At 45.7% G+C, this 16,051-nt stretch overlaps 1 protein-coding gene across 7 annotated transcripts in view; it reads right to left on the reverse strand.

Moving 5' to 3' along the window:
- The window catches only part of GDPD2 (glycerophosphodiester phosphodiesterase domain containing 2), a 64,756-nt gene that overhangs the window by 13,506 nt on the left and 35,199 nt on the right, over positions 1 to 16,051 (reverse strand). For all 7 annotated transcript variants that reach the window (XM_066580918.1, XM_066580916.1, XM_066580912.1 and 4 more), the window contains 11 exons: positions 7,513 to 7,616; positions 7,306 to 7,399; positions 5,493 to 5,552; positions 5,307 to 5,405; positions 2,283 to 2,376; positions 2,000 to 2,145; positions 1,834 to 1,916; positions 1,594 to 1,744; positions 1,282 to 1,503; positions 550 to 701; positions 216 to 363 (listed from right to left, as the gene is read on the reverse strand). In XM_066580918.1, coding sequence (XP_066437015.1) covers positions 216 to 363; positions 550 to 701; positions 1,282 to 1,503; positions 1,594 to 1,744; positions 1,834 to 1,916; positions 2,000 to 2,145; positions 2,283 to 2,376; positions 5,307 to 5,405; positions 5,493 to 5,552; positions 7,306 to 7,399; positions 7,513 to 7,616 — 1,353 coding nt within the window. The remainder of the gene's footprint in view (positions 1 to 215; positions 364 to 549; positions 702 to 1,281; positions 1,504 to 1,593; positions 1,745 to 1,833; positions 1,917 to 1,999; positions 2,146 to 2,282; positions 2,377 to 5,306; positions 5,406 to 5,492; positions 5,553 to 7,305; positions 7,400 to 7,512; positions 7,617 to 16,051) is intronic.

The following is a 16,051-nucleotide window of genomic DNA, read 5'->3' on the forward strand; positions in this document are numbered from 1 at the left end:
TGACTCTTTTAAAAGCCCCCTGGGTGCACCATACGTCACCCGGCTCCCTGTCACCTCCCCTAACAGCGCCATAACTTATTTTATGGTGCTTTGGGGACATGACAGGTTCCCTAAATAAAAAACAAATGACCCCTTTAAAGTCTGATGCCAATAGGAATAAGTCAGCTTAGCGGATGGATATCTTATAAGGTTGTGACAGCGGTACATGGACTCACCATCAGCCATATTGGTTGCGTCAGATCCTTGAGGAGATGGCATGCATTAGTGGTGACAGACGTGGCTCCGGCACACCAGACGTATGAGAACAACCAGGGCTTGTTAACCACAAATAGATTCACCGATATATTATCTCCACGATACCACCTGGGTGAGAGGAGAAAAGTACAGACAGCTTACAATTACATGTGAATGGTTTCACAAGCAAAAGCCAGAAAATGCATCTCCTTCCATGAGTGCCAATACTGGGTCGAGAGGAACCCAAAACAAAAAGGCACGGAAGGAATCTGCGAAAAACAGACAGATTTTACTTGAGCGCTTTACGTTTCTTACCTGATTTCGCTCAAACTTATATTTGTATACGATAGATTCACATCATACAAAATGTTAGTGTCATTTTTTTCCCTCCGTCTACCATAAATCTGTTTGAAACCTGGCGCAGTTTTAATAACGTCCTCCCGCTCATCATCTGGTAGCCAGAGTATCTGGAGAAAGCAAATGACAAGACAATTAATTTAATAAAATCTGAATCTAGATTTTAATTAATGCTGGCAAAATGGCAACTAGGAACTGTAAGGCCTCAGGTCCATGGGTAATCCCGCACGGAATCCGCCCGTGCCCACGGCCTGCGACCCTACGTACCTGTCCTCTTTTTTCTGTACTGCGGATGTGCCCGCTGGCGCACATGTGCAGTATAGACTGTTTTTGCTGCTCTTCCTGCGGAATCCGCAGCTCGTCCGCAATGTCAATTGCGGACTGGCTGTGGGTCAGATGGCCTCCATTGACTTCAACGGAAGCAGTCCATGAAGGAACCGCAGTGAAATGGAGCATGCTGTGATTTTTCATCCACAAGCAGGAGCCACAATTGGTTTCCACTCGTGTCCATGAAGAATCGTTTTTCCATAGCATGCTGTGGAGGTTTATTGCTGCGGTATCCGGAGGTGGACGCCCGCTCCCGATTCCACAGCAAAAATCCACCCGTGGACATAAAGCCCTAAGCAGGATTCAATTTAAACGCGGACTAATATCCTTATCATTCCCAATACATTACACAAAGCAACTCACCAGATCATGGCGGATAGAAGTGTTCAGAATTGTATTAACAGTGACATTCACAAAGCTCTCATAATATGGGTGACCCGGAGGTGGCTGACGCAGGTCAAACATTATAGAGATGTTGTGCTTCTCGCACGCAATCAAAACTTCCTCAAGTGAAGGAATTTTCTGCTGCATAGCCTCCTTTAACTGATCTTCTGTCAGTGAACCGGCTGTTCCAAAAGGGTTTTTCTAAAAACAAGCAACAATAGGTTAACAAAAGAGAAAAGTAATGTACATTAAAGACGCAAAAATGTAACCATCAGCAAAATCTTTGATTACCTGCAGAAACCATTCACTAGTGTTCAGCTCCTGCAGTTCAGACCAGGTGAAGTTTGAGCAACTTTTTCTTGAATGGTCCGGAAAAACTTCCTTCACATTGGTGGTCCTCAGTAGAGTTTCATCGTGCATTAGGAAGGGGATTCCATCCCAACTAAATGTTTGGGAAAAAAAAGATGACTATTGCATCTGCAGCTCTTGGTTTGTTTTTTTCTTCCCTTTAAAAACCACATGTTCTCCTACCTCACCATGACATCCGTCTCAAACACCTTTCCTCCAGAATTCACCATCTTGTCAAATGAGGACATTGTATTTTCTGGAGCAAGCTGGAAAAGAAAATCAGATCATTGATTTATGATTGGAGCGCTTGCGGATAGCAATCTTATACCAAACCACCCAGAGAGTGTACCATTGGTGCCCCACGATGACCCATGAACCATGGTTTTGGAGGAAGTTCTGATGCCTTTATGATACAGGGTGAGGAAATGAAGACAGGACTCACAAACAGAGCACAAACCAGAATGATGTATACCAATGGAAGAAGATATTTTAACACTGCAGAGATAAAAAAAAAGATGATAATTACACACCTATCTACATAAACAGGGTAATACAGAAACCTCTCTCAGGACCTCATATCTGAACTTAAATGTTTTTAATATGGAAATGGTGAAGGAAAGACAACTGGTCACCTTTATTCTTCGTTTCCCAAAAATAACCAGCAAGCACCCAGGCCAGAGCAGACACACCGATCACAGCACCAATATGCAGAAAGGGACTGGTTGCCTGAAATAAAAGAATACAAATATATTAAAAAACTAAAAATAAGCAGGACTCGTTCAAGGCTTCATGTGGAGAAATGCGGCCTGGACGTCCATGCAAGCGGACATACAAGCAGACTAGTTCTGTGGCTTGCATGGATGTCCAGGCACATGCCTCATTTCTCCATATTTAATGCATCTTTGTCACTAATTAATAGGTCTCGACCCTCGTTCTAATCGGGACCAGACGCAAAAACAGACTCCAAAAACACCCCGATGCTCCTACACCGGCTCGGTGACATACAATCGGGTCATACAGTGCCCATAAGGAGGCCTCCAATATGGCTTGTTCGTGCCCTGCAAGACCAGTCTGCTCTTGACCTCGAGGATGCCTCTCCTCTGCCAGCGCACACAAGCCGTCCCGTGCGGCTCCAACCTCCTCCTGACAAGTCAGCTCTGCAAGGGAGTTCCCCAAAATTTACTAAAATACTGTCACTTAATTTCATTTTGGGGACTGCATCTTTTAAGCGATTACTTTACCATTGGACATGTGCTAGGTCGGCTTCACGCGGGCAAGAAGATGTGCGAGACGCACAAATCTTGCACGCATATGAACCCTATTCTTCTGAATGGGGTCATACACATGAGCAATTTCTTTTTCACATTGCATCGCACTGTGATGCGGGAAAAAAAATCTCGGCATGTTCTAACTTTGGGTGTGCCCTTGCATCACATCGCCCATCGTTGAGTGATGCAAGGTCTCCCCACTAACAATGGGAGACACTCCGTAATACTCCACCACGGCAGAGGATCGCTACTTCCCTGAAGTGATGCGAGGCGGTTTTGAGATAACACAAAATCACATCCATGGGGAAATCGCATGTTGGCAAGCACAATTTTGGACCGTGATTCACAGCCAGATATCGCGCTCGCCCCTGAGAAGTTAGCCTTATTTACATAGTGCACTTTTGTTTATTGAATAGATTCCCGGCGCTAACACCCACCCCCGACTTTAGCAGTGCATGGCCCTACAAACTAACAATTTTGCGCTGCACCGTACCTCTTAAATTACAGACTGCGGGGGTGGGATGAGATTGTGGGGAAGCTGCATCACAATGGACAGATCCGATGCAAGCAAAGGTGAAAAAAAAGTAAGAAATGAACAAAACTTTCGGATCTAGAGAGCTGAAGGGTGAAGCAAAGTACCGGCCAGAAAGACAAGTCTGCATTCAGCTATAGCAAGACTTTAAAAAGTCAGATATAGCATGTAGTAACATCAACATGTACTCCAGAGCTTGTGAAATAACCCCTTTATAAGCTGCTCTCCAGGCTGTAAGGTTTGTGTTGAGCACTCAGTCTGGTCCCGTATGATGGAACAGAGCACCGCTGTTTTGGGAGAGGTGAACAGGAAAAGGCTGCAGGGATTTCCCATACACTGCTAGATAAACGGCCCTTGTATATCAGGCAGAGGAGGGCGTGAGGCGTCCATCTACACATATAGGTGTAAAACCCCTCAGCATGGCAGAAAAAGCCAGTAACACGACATATATACACACTGAATAACTGGCTTATAAGGCTAATTTCACACAGCCAATCGAGTTATTGCGGTGAGAAAATTGCGGCCAAACCGCAACTTTTTTTCCCGTGATATTTGAGCGTCAGCGGTTTTTCTCTTACAAAAACATCGCTGCCGCTTATGATTTCCTAACGCATTTTTTTAGTGCGAAAGTCAATAGGACTTTCTAATGTTAAAAAGGTATCGCATGAAAATCGCAAGTTCGTGCTTTGCGTTGCGATAAAAAGGAGGCTCCATAGGGGAACATGGGAGATGTCGCAATTTTTTCCCCTCGCAACATCGCATGAGTAAAAACATCGCGAATGTGAAGGAAACCACTGAAAATCATTGGTTTCATAATTCTGCGTTTTTCCTCATTCTCGCATTGCGCAATTTTATTGCCCATGTGAAACCACCTTAACAGATGCCGGTCCTTCCATATGAGCTTTCCTATATGGGAATTAGACCTGTGACCCCCGGAGTGCAGCATAAAAATCAAGGGACAAGTTTTCAGTGGATCAGTTTTAGGCCTTAGTCAGACGGGCGTTTTTTCGCGCGATTTGCGGATCGCATGACGGATGCGCATCCGCAAATCGCGTGACCGGTGCCCGAAAATCGCCCGAAAATCTGCTCTTAGCCGCGTTTCATTAGAAACGGGCCGGAGCTGTCCAGCGCATTGCATTCAATGGAGCCGGCAATACAGCCCGCTCCATTGAAAGCAATGCGCTGCAGGCGAGTGTGGGATGAATTGTCGGGTGCGATCTGCGATTTCTGTTCTATAATTTATCGGACGAGCGCATAAAAAGCGCTCATGTGTCCGATACCATTGCAAAGCAATGGTTTTAAAAAAATCGCCGGACGCATGCGCATGCGCAAATCGCGCAAAAAAACGCCCGTCTGACTAAGGCCTTAGAGTAAATCCACATTAGAATGGGAAGATCAAGTGACTTCAAACAAGGTCTGGCCCTGGGTGCTAGACTAGCCAGGGATAGGTTCTCAAAAACTACCAACCTTCTGGAGTTTTCTCATCCAGCATTATGGAGAATACAGAAAATGGTGTGATCGGATAAAAAAAACATCCAGAAAAGGGGATTCTATAGATGTAAAAAAACGCATTAGCAAAGGGGGTCAGAGGAGAAGCTCAAGAATCACTCTAGCGAACAGGCAGTGCAGGGTCATCATTGCTTAGCATGGATGGGCTGTAACATATAACTCTCTATAGAGAGATCATCTAGGTAGCCTGTAGGACAACACACTCCTAATACCAGTGTCAGATATTTTTTCCGATATTTACTGCATTAGATTATCTTTCCTGTAGGCAAAACCAGATAGAAGTGACTACAATTTCATATTCTCAAGGCCTGAAAGGTGCTGTCAGCATCAGAGGCTGCAAAACCTACCTGCAAAGAGATGGCAACTGCGGTCCACTCGATATCCCACTTCAAATCAAGGCCAATAATTCCAAGGGAAACCAAAACAATACAGAAACAGACGAAGATCTAATGTGTGCGAGAAAAGTAATGGTCATGTTAGGGAAGGGATGTGAGGATGCAAGACAGGTAAATGAGTAGAGAGCGAGAGCTCACCTGATGCAGCCAGTGTAGGTCCAGGGGTTGGCCACTGACTACCAGGCACATGGAGATTAACTGCAGGAACACAAAAGGAGACATGGATAAATACTCAGTACAACCTTCCAATCTCCAGTATGACCAGCAGATCACAGTGGGACGGCATAGATGTCAGGGATGGCAGGAGAGTTGTTACTTATAGGATAAGTTTTAGATGTCAGATTCACTTTTATAGAGGCAGGATTTATGAATTGGCCAATCAATGCCACGGCTCAGCCAATTCATAAATCCCACCTTCACAACATGATTGGTTCTTCAAACTCTATTCAGCGAATCAATGTAGAGCTGGATGAACCAATCACAGTCCTCACATTGGTTCGTCGAGTGCTGCATTGATTCGCTGAGTAGCAGTGGATGAACCAATCAGAGCCATTGCTTCCTGAAGGTGGGGATTTTTAAATGAGCTATTGTGGGTGAACGAGGACTGCAGGATGTCTGACGGAGTTCCGGAGAGCAGCGGGAGGACCTGGACTGAGCCTGCTGGGTAAGTATTCCTTTTTCTTTTTCGCCTTCTCGTGATAAAATCGTGCGATTTTATTGGTGCCAACAGCGAAGCGATGCACAATTTTTCACAGGAAAAACGCATCACTGACGCTAGAAAATCGCGGGAACACAGCTGCAATATGGCCACGATTTTGTAGCGGCGATATCGCTGTCGCCCGTGTGAAAGAGGCGTGAACATTTTTTCTGCTCAATACTTTGCAGGGAGTTTGATAGTCTTGAGATACTTTTTGAGCACCTTTCTGAAGCATTCAACACTCCATGCTGGAATTGCTGATAGGGAAATTATTAATGACTGCAGTACTGCCCTCTCCTAAATAGGCACTGTACCTTAAACAAATGTTACATATATCAAGCAATTATAATAAAAACCTTGTAATACATCTTTTAGAGAAAAATGTCTCTTTCTTAAATTGTATTGAGATACTTCTCTTTGCCTCCTGCATGGGTTATTCACTTTAAATTTACTGCAATACCAAGATGATTTAGTATGATCAGCTCACTGAGGGATCAGCTCACAAGCTACTCATAGAAGAGTAGGAAGCAGCTGCAAAGTGAAAAAGAGGCAGTGACACACAGAGGTTACTGAAGGCTCTGGTAAGAGCTTCATCTCACCCCAGTGCTGAATTCACAACTACACTGCTCAGTACTGCTAACGTCCAAAATGCTGTTGCTTCTAAAGGTGTGCTACATAGAAACAGAGCAGCAGTGTCTCAGAAATTGCCAAGTCCTTTGACTCTACTATTTCTCTAACTCCTTTGCATGGTCGGCTCTCTCCTGGCAAACAGAACTAAAAAGCATCCGTGTGACAATGTCTTCCTCCCGAGTGCTCTGCAAGCTGATGATCACCACCTGAATACCCATTTTGCAGTAATCGATGCTGGCTATTATTGACTTTATACTGATCTGGTGAATATACTATATTGCATTTGAAGTAGATACTGACTTCTGAAGATTTGCCACACTATACCATCGATGTCCTGATATATGCAATGTGGATATTGTGCTTATATGGATCCACAAACCAATGTTGAAGGTCCATGCCAATTGATCCCATTATAGGAAAGCCAGTCCCAGCCTGTGTTTCAGTTTCTTATACACTTACACGGTGAGCACTGGTAGGGGACACCATAATTTGCACAGAATTGGGTGGACTAAACCTGTTGCGCCTTTACATATTAAAAACCTTTGTGGTGAGAAATGAACTTGTGTATGCCTCGGTGACATACAAGCGGTTGTACTCGTGTTAGAAATAACAAATCTTACGTACGAGGAGGACAACGCTGTATGAGGCCAGCACAGCAGCCACTGTAATCAAGACGACAGACCAATCTTGCCATATACCTTTGAGCCGAAAGATTTCCCTATAGAAAAAAAAAATGGTCAAAAGTTTTGTATAGACAAAAAAAACAAAACACTAACACAACTTTTTTGTGTGCATAATTGAAGTCTATGAAATAAAGAGAATGCTACTTACTCATTGAGGTTGTGTATATCATTTTTCAAGATCAAGGTGACATACAACCATATCAAGGTAAACAGGAACACGCAGAGAACCAGGAGAGCCCAGACACAACCACACTGTGAAGCAAAAGCCAAAACTTCAGCCATAGTCATCATTACCTACAGAAAAAAATAACTAGCAGATGGGGTAAGACCCAATAGACCCAAACTGTGTATATTGAAAGAAGAAAAAAAAAACTCCTTTTTGGAATGTGAAGGTGAAATATACAGTACTTTGTATGCTACAGCCCAGAACATAAACAATGGATCTAAACATAACTAATACTTTATCAATTCAGGCCAGATATGAGTTCCTCAAATCATAGAAGCCTATGGAGAGGAAGAAGCAGCTGCAAAGTGAGAAAGAGGCAGAGACACACACAGAAACTATTGAAGGCTCTGGTAAGTGTTTCATCTCGCCCCAGTGCTGAATTCACAACTACACTGCTCAGTGTTGCTGAATTATGTCAGACATGCTGTTGCTTCTGAAGGTGTGCTACAGAGAGGCAGGGTAGCTTTCAAGAAGCTACCCATGTCCACGGGGAAAATCAGGCCCGCTACGGATTCTCCATGGAGAATCTGCAGCGGGTCCCTCCTGCCCCGCGGACATGAGCACTTAAAATAGGAATTTAAAAGAATTAACTCACCAGCAGCGGGCCGGGAGGGTCTTCTCTTCCTCACGGCCGGATCTTCTTTTTCGGCCGGCGGATGAACTCGGCAGGCCGGCGGCACGTCGCCGGGCACATCCGCCGAGCCGAAGCAAGAAAGATCTGGCCGTGAGGAAGAGAAGACCCTCCCGGCCCGCTGCGGGTGAGTTAATTCTTATTTTAGGTCTCCCACGGATCTGGACGGCTTCCATAGGCTTCAATAGAAGCCTGCGGGAGCCGTCCCCGCGGGAGACCCGCACGAAAATGGAGCATGGTCCAGATTTTTTCATGCTCCATTTTTTTTTAAATCACTTTTATTGACCATCCACGGGTATTTATCTACCCACGGGTGGTCAATGCATCCCTATGGGATGCGGATCCGCGTGCGGGAGAAGAGTTAAAATCCGCTACGGATTTTAATTCTTCTTTTGCCCGTGGACATGAGGCCTAAGGTTTCCTCTGTCAGGTGATCGGTACCTTTTTTTAGGCTTTAGAGAAAAAACAAATTGTGAATCTCACAGCAGTTTTCATTTGAAATGCAATTCAGTGAATCTGGTCAATCTGCCAACTTTATGTAACAGTAGGGATTAAAGTAAATATGCCAGTAAAATTAATTCTGATCCCCTCATTTGAAGTTATTAAGATTACGCAGTCACTTTTTCCATTTGGAAAAGCAGCACAGGTCAAGAACCGCACGGGTTCGTAAATGGAATAGGTTTGATTTGTATCCTTTAGTATACAGGCTGCTAAATGTCCATTTAGCCCCCCAGTCACCACCTTAAAGGGGTTGTCCCGCGCCGAAACGGTTTTTTAAAAAAATTCAATAGGCCCCCCGTTCGGCGCGAGACAAACCCAATGCATGGGTTAAAAAAAAACAACCGTTTAGTACTTACCCGAATCCCCGCGCTGCAGCGACTTCTTACTTACCTTACCAAGATGGCCGCCGGGATCTTCACCCACGATGCACTGCGGGTCTTCTCCCATGGTGCACCGTGGGCTCTGTGCGGTCCATTGCCGATTCCAGCCTCCTGATTGGAGAAGACCGGACTGCGCAAGCGCGTCTAATCGGGCGATTAGACGCTGAAATTAGACGGCACCATGGAGACGAGGACGCCAGCAACGGAACAGGTAAGTGAATAACTTCTGTATGGCTCATATTTAATGCACGATGTACATTACAAAGTGCATTAATATGGCCATACAGAAGTGCTGAACCCCACTTGCTATCGCGGGACAACCCCTTTAAGGGTCACTCCATGACAAATCATCGCCAAAAAAAGGACCACTTTTCGACCCAACCGTCTCAGATGTTCATGACGTTTGGTAGAATTGTAGAGGGCATTAAGTACCTTTCCTGTGTAAAACTTTACCCCTCACCGTTAGTGATACACGGTGATCATACAGCAGGGTTGCAAACATGCGGAAAATGTGTGAAGTTCATGTTTTCAAATTCAGCAAAAAAACGATAAAACTTTGCTTCGTAATATGGCAGAATTTTCATCCTGTTTTATTCTAAAATGTTTAGTTCTTAATTACAAGGTCCCATGATGTGAATTTGGTCCTTGTATATACAATTTTTTGGAAGTATGTTATTATAGATAAATGCAATCTTTCCTCGGTATAACTGTTGCTTTGGGAAGATGTTGGAAACAGAAGTAAAAAAAGGGGTTGTCCAACCACTTAAAATTGCTTCATAACTATAGACATTCTGTGGCACTCTGGTTGAAGCTCTAAATTAAGAAACAGTGCATACTATTAAAATTGGCCACAAGAGGGAGCTCCAACATTGCTAATAGAATTCAATTGATCTATTACAAACTTTATTGGTGAATTCAGGGAAGGGGGGGGGGGGGTGTATGGCCGTGTAGGGAAGCAGAAGGACAGAGCTCTGAGTCCACACACCAGAAAACCAGGCAGGACACACAAAAGGAAAACTACAGAGGCATGGCTAAAGGTGGGAGAAAGAAGGGGAGCGTTCCACCGGCCGCTCCGATGTACCGCTACCTCTGCAGCACAGCTGCCCCATCTTCTCACCGCTCACCTAACATGGTGCTGGGGGACAACGAGGCTTCACCCACTGAGAGGGTATTGCATCCTCCCTCTCAGCACTCACAGTGGGGAGCTTGGTAGTCACTCCTGTCTTACAAGAGGAACGATCTGTACTTACCGCCGAAGATACGAGTTGGACCAGGGGCGTAGCTATAGGGAATGCAGAGGTAGCAGTTGCTACTGGGCCCTGGAGCCTTAGGGGGTCCAAAGGCCCCTCCATCATTTAAGAAGACACCAGTATTATAAACAGTACATGGTAGGTAGGGTGACCTGTTACAGATTTTGCATCGGGACCCTAGAGCTTAGAGTTACGCCTCTGGCGAGTCCCTTCCAGGTGCCGGCAGAAGAGCCGATGCAGCGTCCGGCGCTCTCCTTGGCCAAGGGGTGAGCAATTCCCCTGCTCCGGCGGCACAGCGTAGTACCATCAAGCCATTACCTTCCCCAGCATCCAGCCCTCTGGAAGCGCCGAGAAGTGAAGGGACAATGGAGAGGGCCATAATTGAAACGGCTTCCTCGTCACCACCTCAGCCAGATGGCAGGGAGATTTCCCCACCACGTTCTTCTTCCATCATGGCGTCAGAGGACCATGTGCTCTCTACCCCAGTGGGTCTTCTCCATGCTGCTATACCTCCTTCACAGCAAAGTAATACCAAACCCACATCACTGAACATGGGAATGCCTGAAGCTGTGGGACCACAGGTCCCAGCAACTCCTCTCTCCATACAGCTGTGCTTCCCCGCCAGGCAGGAGTTTTGTGTCGAACAGCAGACAAGACCGCGTAACTCCCTCACCCAGCTACTCATCTCGGAGCGCACTCTCCAAAGACAGGAGCGCTTTTACCCCAGTCATAAACCTCTCACAGAGAACGGAGATCACGTCTCTCTGCAGAACAGCTTCCCTCCTCCAGCCCGGGCTACAGATTTCAGACAGTCCATCTCCCAGCATCCCATCAGGCTTAACCCATACTTTCCAGGAGCTCTGGAAGATGGTCAACGCCTCGCCAACTTGGACAGATTTGGAGCACCAGATTCGGCGTATCCAAGAAAAAAGCCACAGCGATTCAAGCAGTGAACCACTCTGTCCAATCCCTTACAGCCCGCGACCTGACTGTGGAGCGAACATCTACTCATTCATCAGTGGGTACTGGGGGCCTCTCATTACCTAGTAGCTGATTAGGTGGACCCAGTCTTTGTTGTTATTATTCAGCTTCTGATACTGCTTTCTTGGGAAGTGTCCTGCCGTTCTACGTGACCTACTTAAGGCACTTGGTTCATGCCTCCGACCTTCGTTAGGCAGAGTCACGCACCTCGTTCAAGAATTTACAAAATTAAGAAAATTTAACTTGCACCTATTACCCAGGATGGACAGTTTGTGTTTCAGTGCTGGCCAACAGGCAGTGCTTGTCACCTGCTGCTCTTCGGTGTTTTCTCCCCTTCCTCTATTCACCTGAACCCCCGTCTGTCCCTCCCCCTCACATTCTGTCGTGTACTCTTTCCCTCCCCCTCCCACTATAAATATTTTTTTTTCTTCTCCTCCTTCTTTCTTGTTGGAGCATGCCCCTTTCCCCCTCTCTCCATCAGACTTGATTTTTTTGTCCAGTATAGATACTCAGTCCTTCCAAATTATGTCATCTGGCAGATCTAATCTTAACATTGTTCCCATTAACACACAGGGCCTAAACATACCTGAGAAAAGGTCATCTCTCCTCCACCTCTGTGACAAAAAGAGCTCATGTCGCCTTTGTTCAAGAAACCCATTTCAGAGCGGTCGCTATTCCCAGGGTGAGTGATGCTCATTTCTCAGATGTCTACGACAGAGCTTGCCCTGTCTCCAAAACCAAAAGGAGTCTCCATTATTGTCGCCGGCTCCATCCCCTGAGAGCACCTGGGCACACGGAAGGACGGTGCAGGTAGATACTTTTTCATCAAGGTTAAGTTGGAAGACACCTCAGTCACCCTGGCATCACTATATCTTCCCAACTCCTCCAGTTCTCCTTCCTAGAAGGGGCCTTGGAGTATCTGGAGGAACTCCAAGAGGGCAACCTGATACAAGAGGGCAACCTTAACATCCCATTTAACCTATCCACAGATACTTCCAGAGGGGTTTGTAGTTTGCCTGGGTCCACACACCATAGGTTCTGCAAGACATTGTATGATTACCAACTGGTGGACGCTTGGAGAATCATTCACCCCTCCACTAAAGATTATACTTTCTTTTCTCGCCCTCACAACTCCTTCTGTAGAATAGACTTCCTGTTCCGGCAGGAGAGTCTTCCTCTCATCACATCGGCACACAGACAACATATCCTTCTCAGACCCTGCTCTTATATCTCTCACTCACCCATGCTGTTTCCCCTCGCTACACTGTAGGACTTGGCAGCGTCGCCTTAACAAATCCCTCATACAAGACCCATTGATTAGAAATGAGATTCAAAAACGCCATAGAGGACAACTTTACAATAACTCATCCCCAGAGATTTCCCCGTTTTCAGTGTGGGAGGCCCATAAATGTGTTATTTGTGGTACCTCATCAGTATTGGTTCTAAAATTAAAAAAGAATGTAGCTCCCAACTCAGGAACCTTTAGAATTAGCGCATAAACAAACTCTAGACGCTGAGGCTGGATGCGAGCTAGCACAATTAAGAGATCGGGTACGCTCAATGTACAGGTCGTGCACCAAGGGCTTTCTAACAAAATGCAGGAGACACTTCTACGAGTTCAGCAGTAAACCCAGCCGAACTCTGGCCTGCGCTTTACGGAAGAGCAGTGAGACTGTGGAACTCTGCCTGAGGACGTGGTAATGGCAAAAAATCCATAGAGGAGTTAGAGGGGACTAGGTGTCTTTCTAGAACGCTATGATATTACAGGATATAGACATTAGGTGACCCGCGGGGTTGATGGTCTCAAATGTTGATCCAGGGATTACTCTGGATGCCATTATGGAGTCAGGAAGGAATTTTTTTCCGCTAAATGGCTGCTTGGGGTTGTTGCCTTCCTCTGGATCAACCAGGCGGGGGGGTTGGAAACAGGCTAAATTAGATGGACATTGTCTTCATTCAACCTAACATACTATGTTACTATGTAGAGGACTTGCTCTTATATCCCACACATTTCTTCCCCATCAGGACGCAGCCTCCATCTGCCACAACAGATCGCTGAGACATTCTGTGATTACCATCAGTCCCTATACAACCTGTCCCCACCTGATTGCACCTCTCACAAATCATTAATCCATTCGTATTTCCTAAAGTCGGGCATGCCCCATCTTTCACAACAGGCAATTCAATCTGTAGAATCCCCTATTTCACAAGAAGAACTCACAACAGGCAATTCAGTCTTTAGAATCCCCTATTTCACAAGAACTCGCTCTCACACTAAAAGAATCCTGCACAGGAAAAGCACCCGGCCCCAATGGATTCACTCTTGCATTCTATAAGACATTTTCAGATATCATGCCCCTTCATTTCTTTAAAGGGGTTTTGTCATTAGAAAAAAAAAATCAATTCTTACCGATTCCTCCCCAGGCAGACTCCTTACCACATCTTCTCTTGGCTCCTCCAGTTCCCCGGGTCACTTCACCTCCAGCCGTCCGGATCCTCTTCTTGTTTTGTAGCATACATTCACAGGCAATCTGCTTCCTGCTAGTGTTCACTGCCTAGCAGGGAATGCCAAACCCTATGCAGGGCTACCGCTGAAACTGCGCATGCGCGCTGTCTCGTGGCAATACTATATATGAACATTCCCAGTGAGACAATCTCAGCAATAGCCCAGCATCAAATTTGGCATAAACTGACCTGCAGGAACGCCATAGGAAGAAGAGGATCCGGCTGGGTGTAGGTGAGGTGAAGTGGGGGGACTGGAGTAGCCAAGCTGAGAAGATGCGGTAAGAAGACTTCCTGGGGAGGAATCGGTAGGTATGGATTTTTTTTTTCTAGTGACAGAACCCCTTTAAAGGCTTTCAAATCCCTCAATTCAGGTGCCAGCCCACCAAAAAATACCCTGAAAGTGTTCATGACAGTAATCCTGAAAGAGGGGAAAGATCCTTCCGAGTGCCAGAGTTACCATTCCAGATCCCTCCTAAATGTAGATTTAAAACGCTTTTCTAAAATCCTTGCCAAATTTAGTTCACTGGTTCTAATTTTTTCTCAACTTCTGCAACAATACGACTTATAACCTGGCCCAGTTCTCGGCTGGTGTCGGGGACAAGCATATGAAAATATGTAAACATGGATTTGTTGTTGCATTTGGACAATGTTAAATAGTATATTTTACTTTGAAAGACAAAAATAAAGAATTTGAAAAAAAAAAAAAAAACTATACCGAGAAGCTTCCAGAAAAGGGCTCAAGCTCATTAAGAAGGATAGCAAACACAAGTTCATCTTCAGGGAGAAAGAGAGCAGCACTGGAGCCCGACAGTAGAAGTGGCCAAGGCAGTTTGTAAAGTGCGGAAAAGCAGTGCGGGCCTCAAGTGTAGACATATCCACATACTAGGGCATGAGACTGTTTAAGAGCTTGAGGGTGGCACCAGCTGCGAGTGCGAATGGACCCCAGTGACCAGAGGCTTAGGGAGAACCATACAGCCCTGATTACCTGGTGGCCAAAGATAATCCACTGTGTGGAAGGGGGGGGCTCCTTTCCCCCACGGGACTCGGTCATAGAATATGCCGACGACGCTATGGACCCGGGGTGACAACAGGGCTGCTAGACATGAGAGACTGGTCCAACAAGATGCTAGTGTGCGCACACTGTAGGGACTAAACAAATACGTGGCATGCCCCATTTTGGTCAGTATTGTGCACTGCAATAGGCCATTAAAGTAAATGGTTCGGCGCAAATACGCAGCCAATACGGAGGAAACCTGAACGACTTCAAATGCTGTATGAATATAGTGCATCATTGAGGGCTAAAGACGTGGGCTGAAAGTAAGGCCCCATTCACACCTGCTTTTGGGCTCTGTTAGGGTTTTTGAAACAGAGAAACTGAAGCGAAACCGAATTTAAATGGATGGAAAAAAAAAAACTCAAAAACTTTTTGTTTGAATCCGTTCAACTTCATTTTTTTACAGGATCAATAACGCAGCAGACTTCTCTTTTAGGTCCTGTAGAAAAGTAACGGATTCAAACGGAAACGTTTCAGGTTCCCGGCCATGACCCTGCGTATGGCTGCGTTATGTATGGCGTATGATCACGTATTCACGGAGACGGTCAGGTCGTGGATTCTGTGTCATCGCCTAGCGACGGCACAGAAAAAGTAAACTTTTTTTTTTTTTATATCTGTACTGTGCATACCCGACAGCGAGCCATCCGGATAATTGGAAATACAGATTTAAACATTTCTGTGCGGACGGCGGCTGCAGTCGGAGCCGGATTCCGCTGCGGGCTCCCGCATGTGGAATCTGACCTGTTCACGTGCCGCTGGCCTTGATAGCTGTCTACAAATATCTGAAGGGCTGTCACACTGCAGAGGGATCAGCCCTATTCTCATTTGTACAAGGAAAGACTAGAAGCAATGGGATGAAATAGAAAGGGAGAAGACACAGGTTAGATATTACAAAACACTTTCTGACAGAGTGATCAATAAGTGGAACATGTTGCCACGGAAGGTGGTGAGTTCTCCTTCAATGGAACTGTTCAAACAGAGGCTGGACAAATATCTGTCCGGGATGACTTAGTGAATCCTGCACTGAGCAGGGGGTTGGACCCGATGACCCTGGAGGTCACTTCCAACTCTACCATTCTAAATTCTTAATACCGGGTTTCCCCACAAATTACAGGTAATCTCTAGAAACTCCCACAGTTTATTTACAGGATCCTTATAA

The sequence above is a fragment of the Eleutherodactylus coqui genome, chromosome 10 (genome assembly GCF_035609145.1).
Source record: "Eleutherodactylus coqui strain aEleCoq1 chromosome 10, aEleCoq1.hap1, whole genome shotgun sequence".
Classification (NCBI taxonomy): Eukaryota; Metazoa; Chordata; class Amphibia; order Anura; family Eleutherodactylidae; genus Eleutherodactylus; species Eleutherodactylus coqui.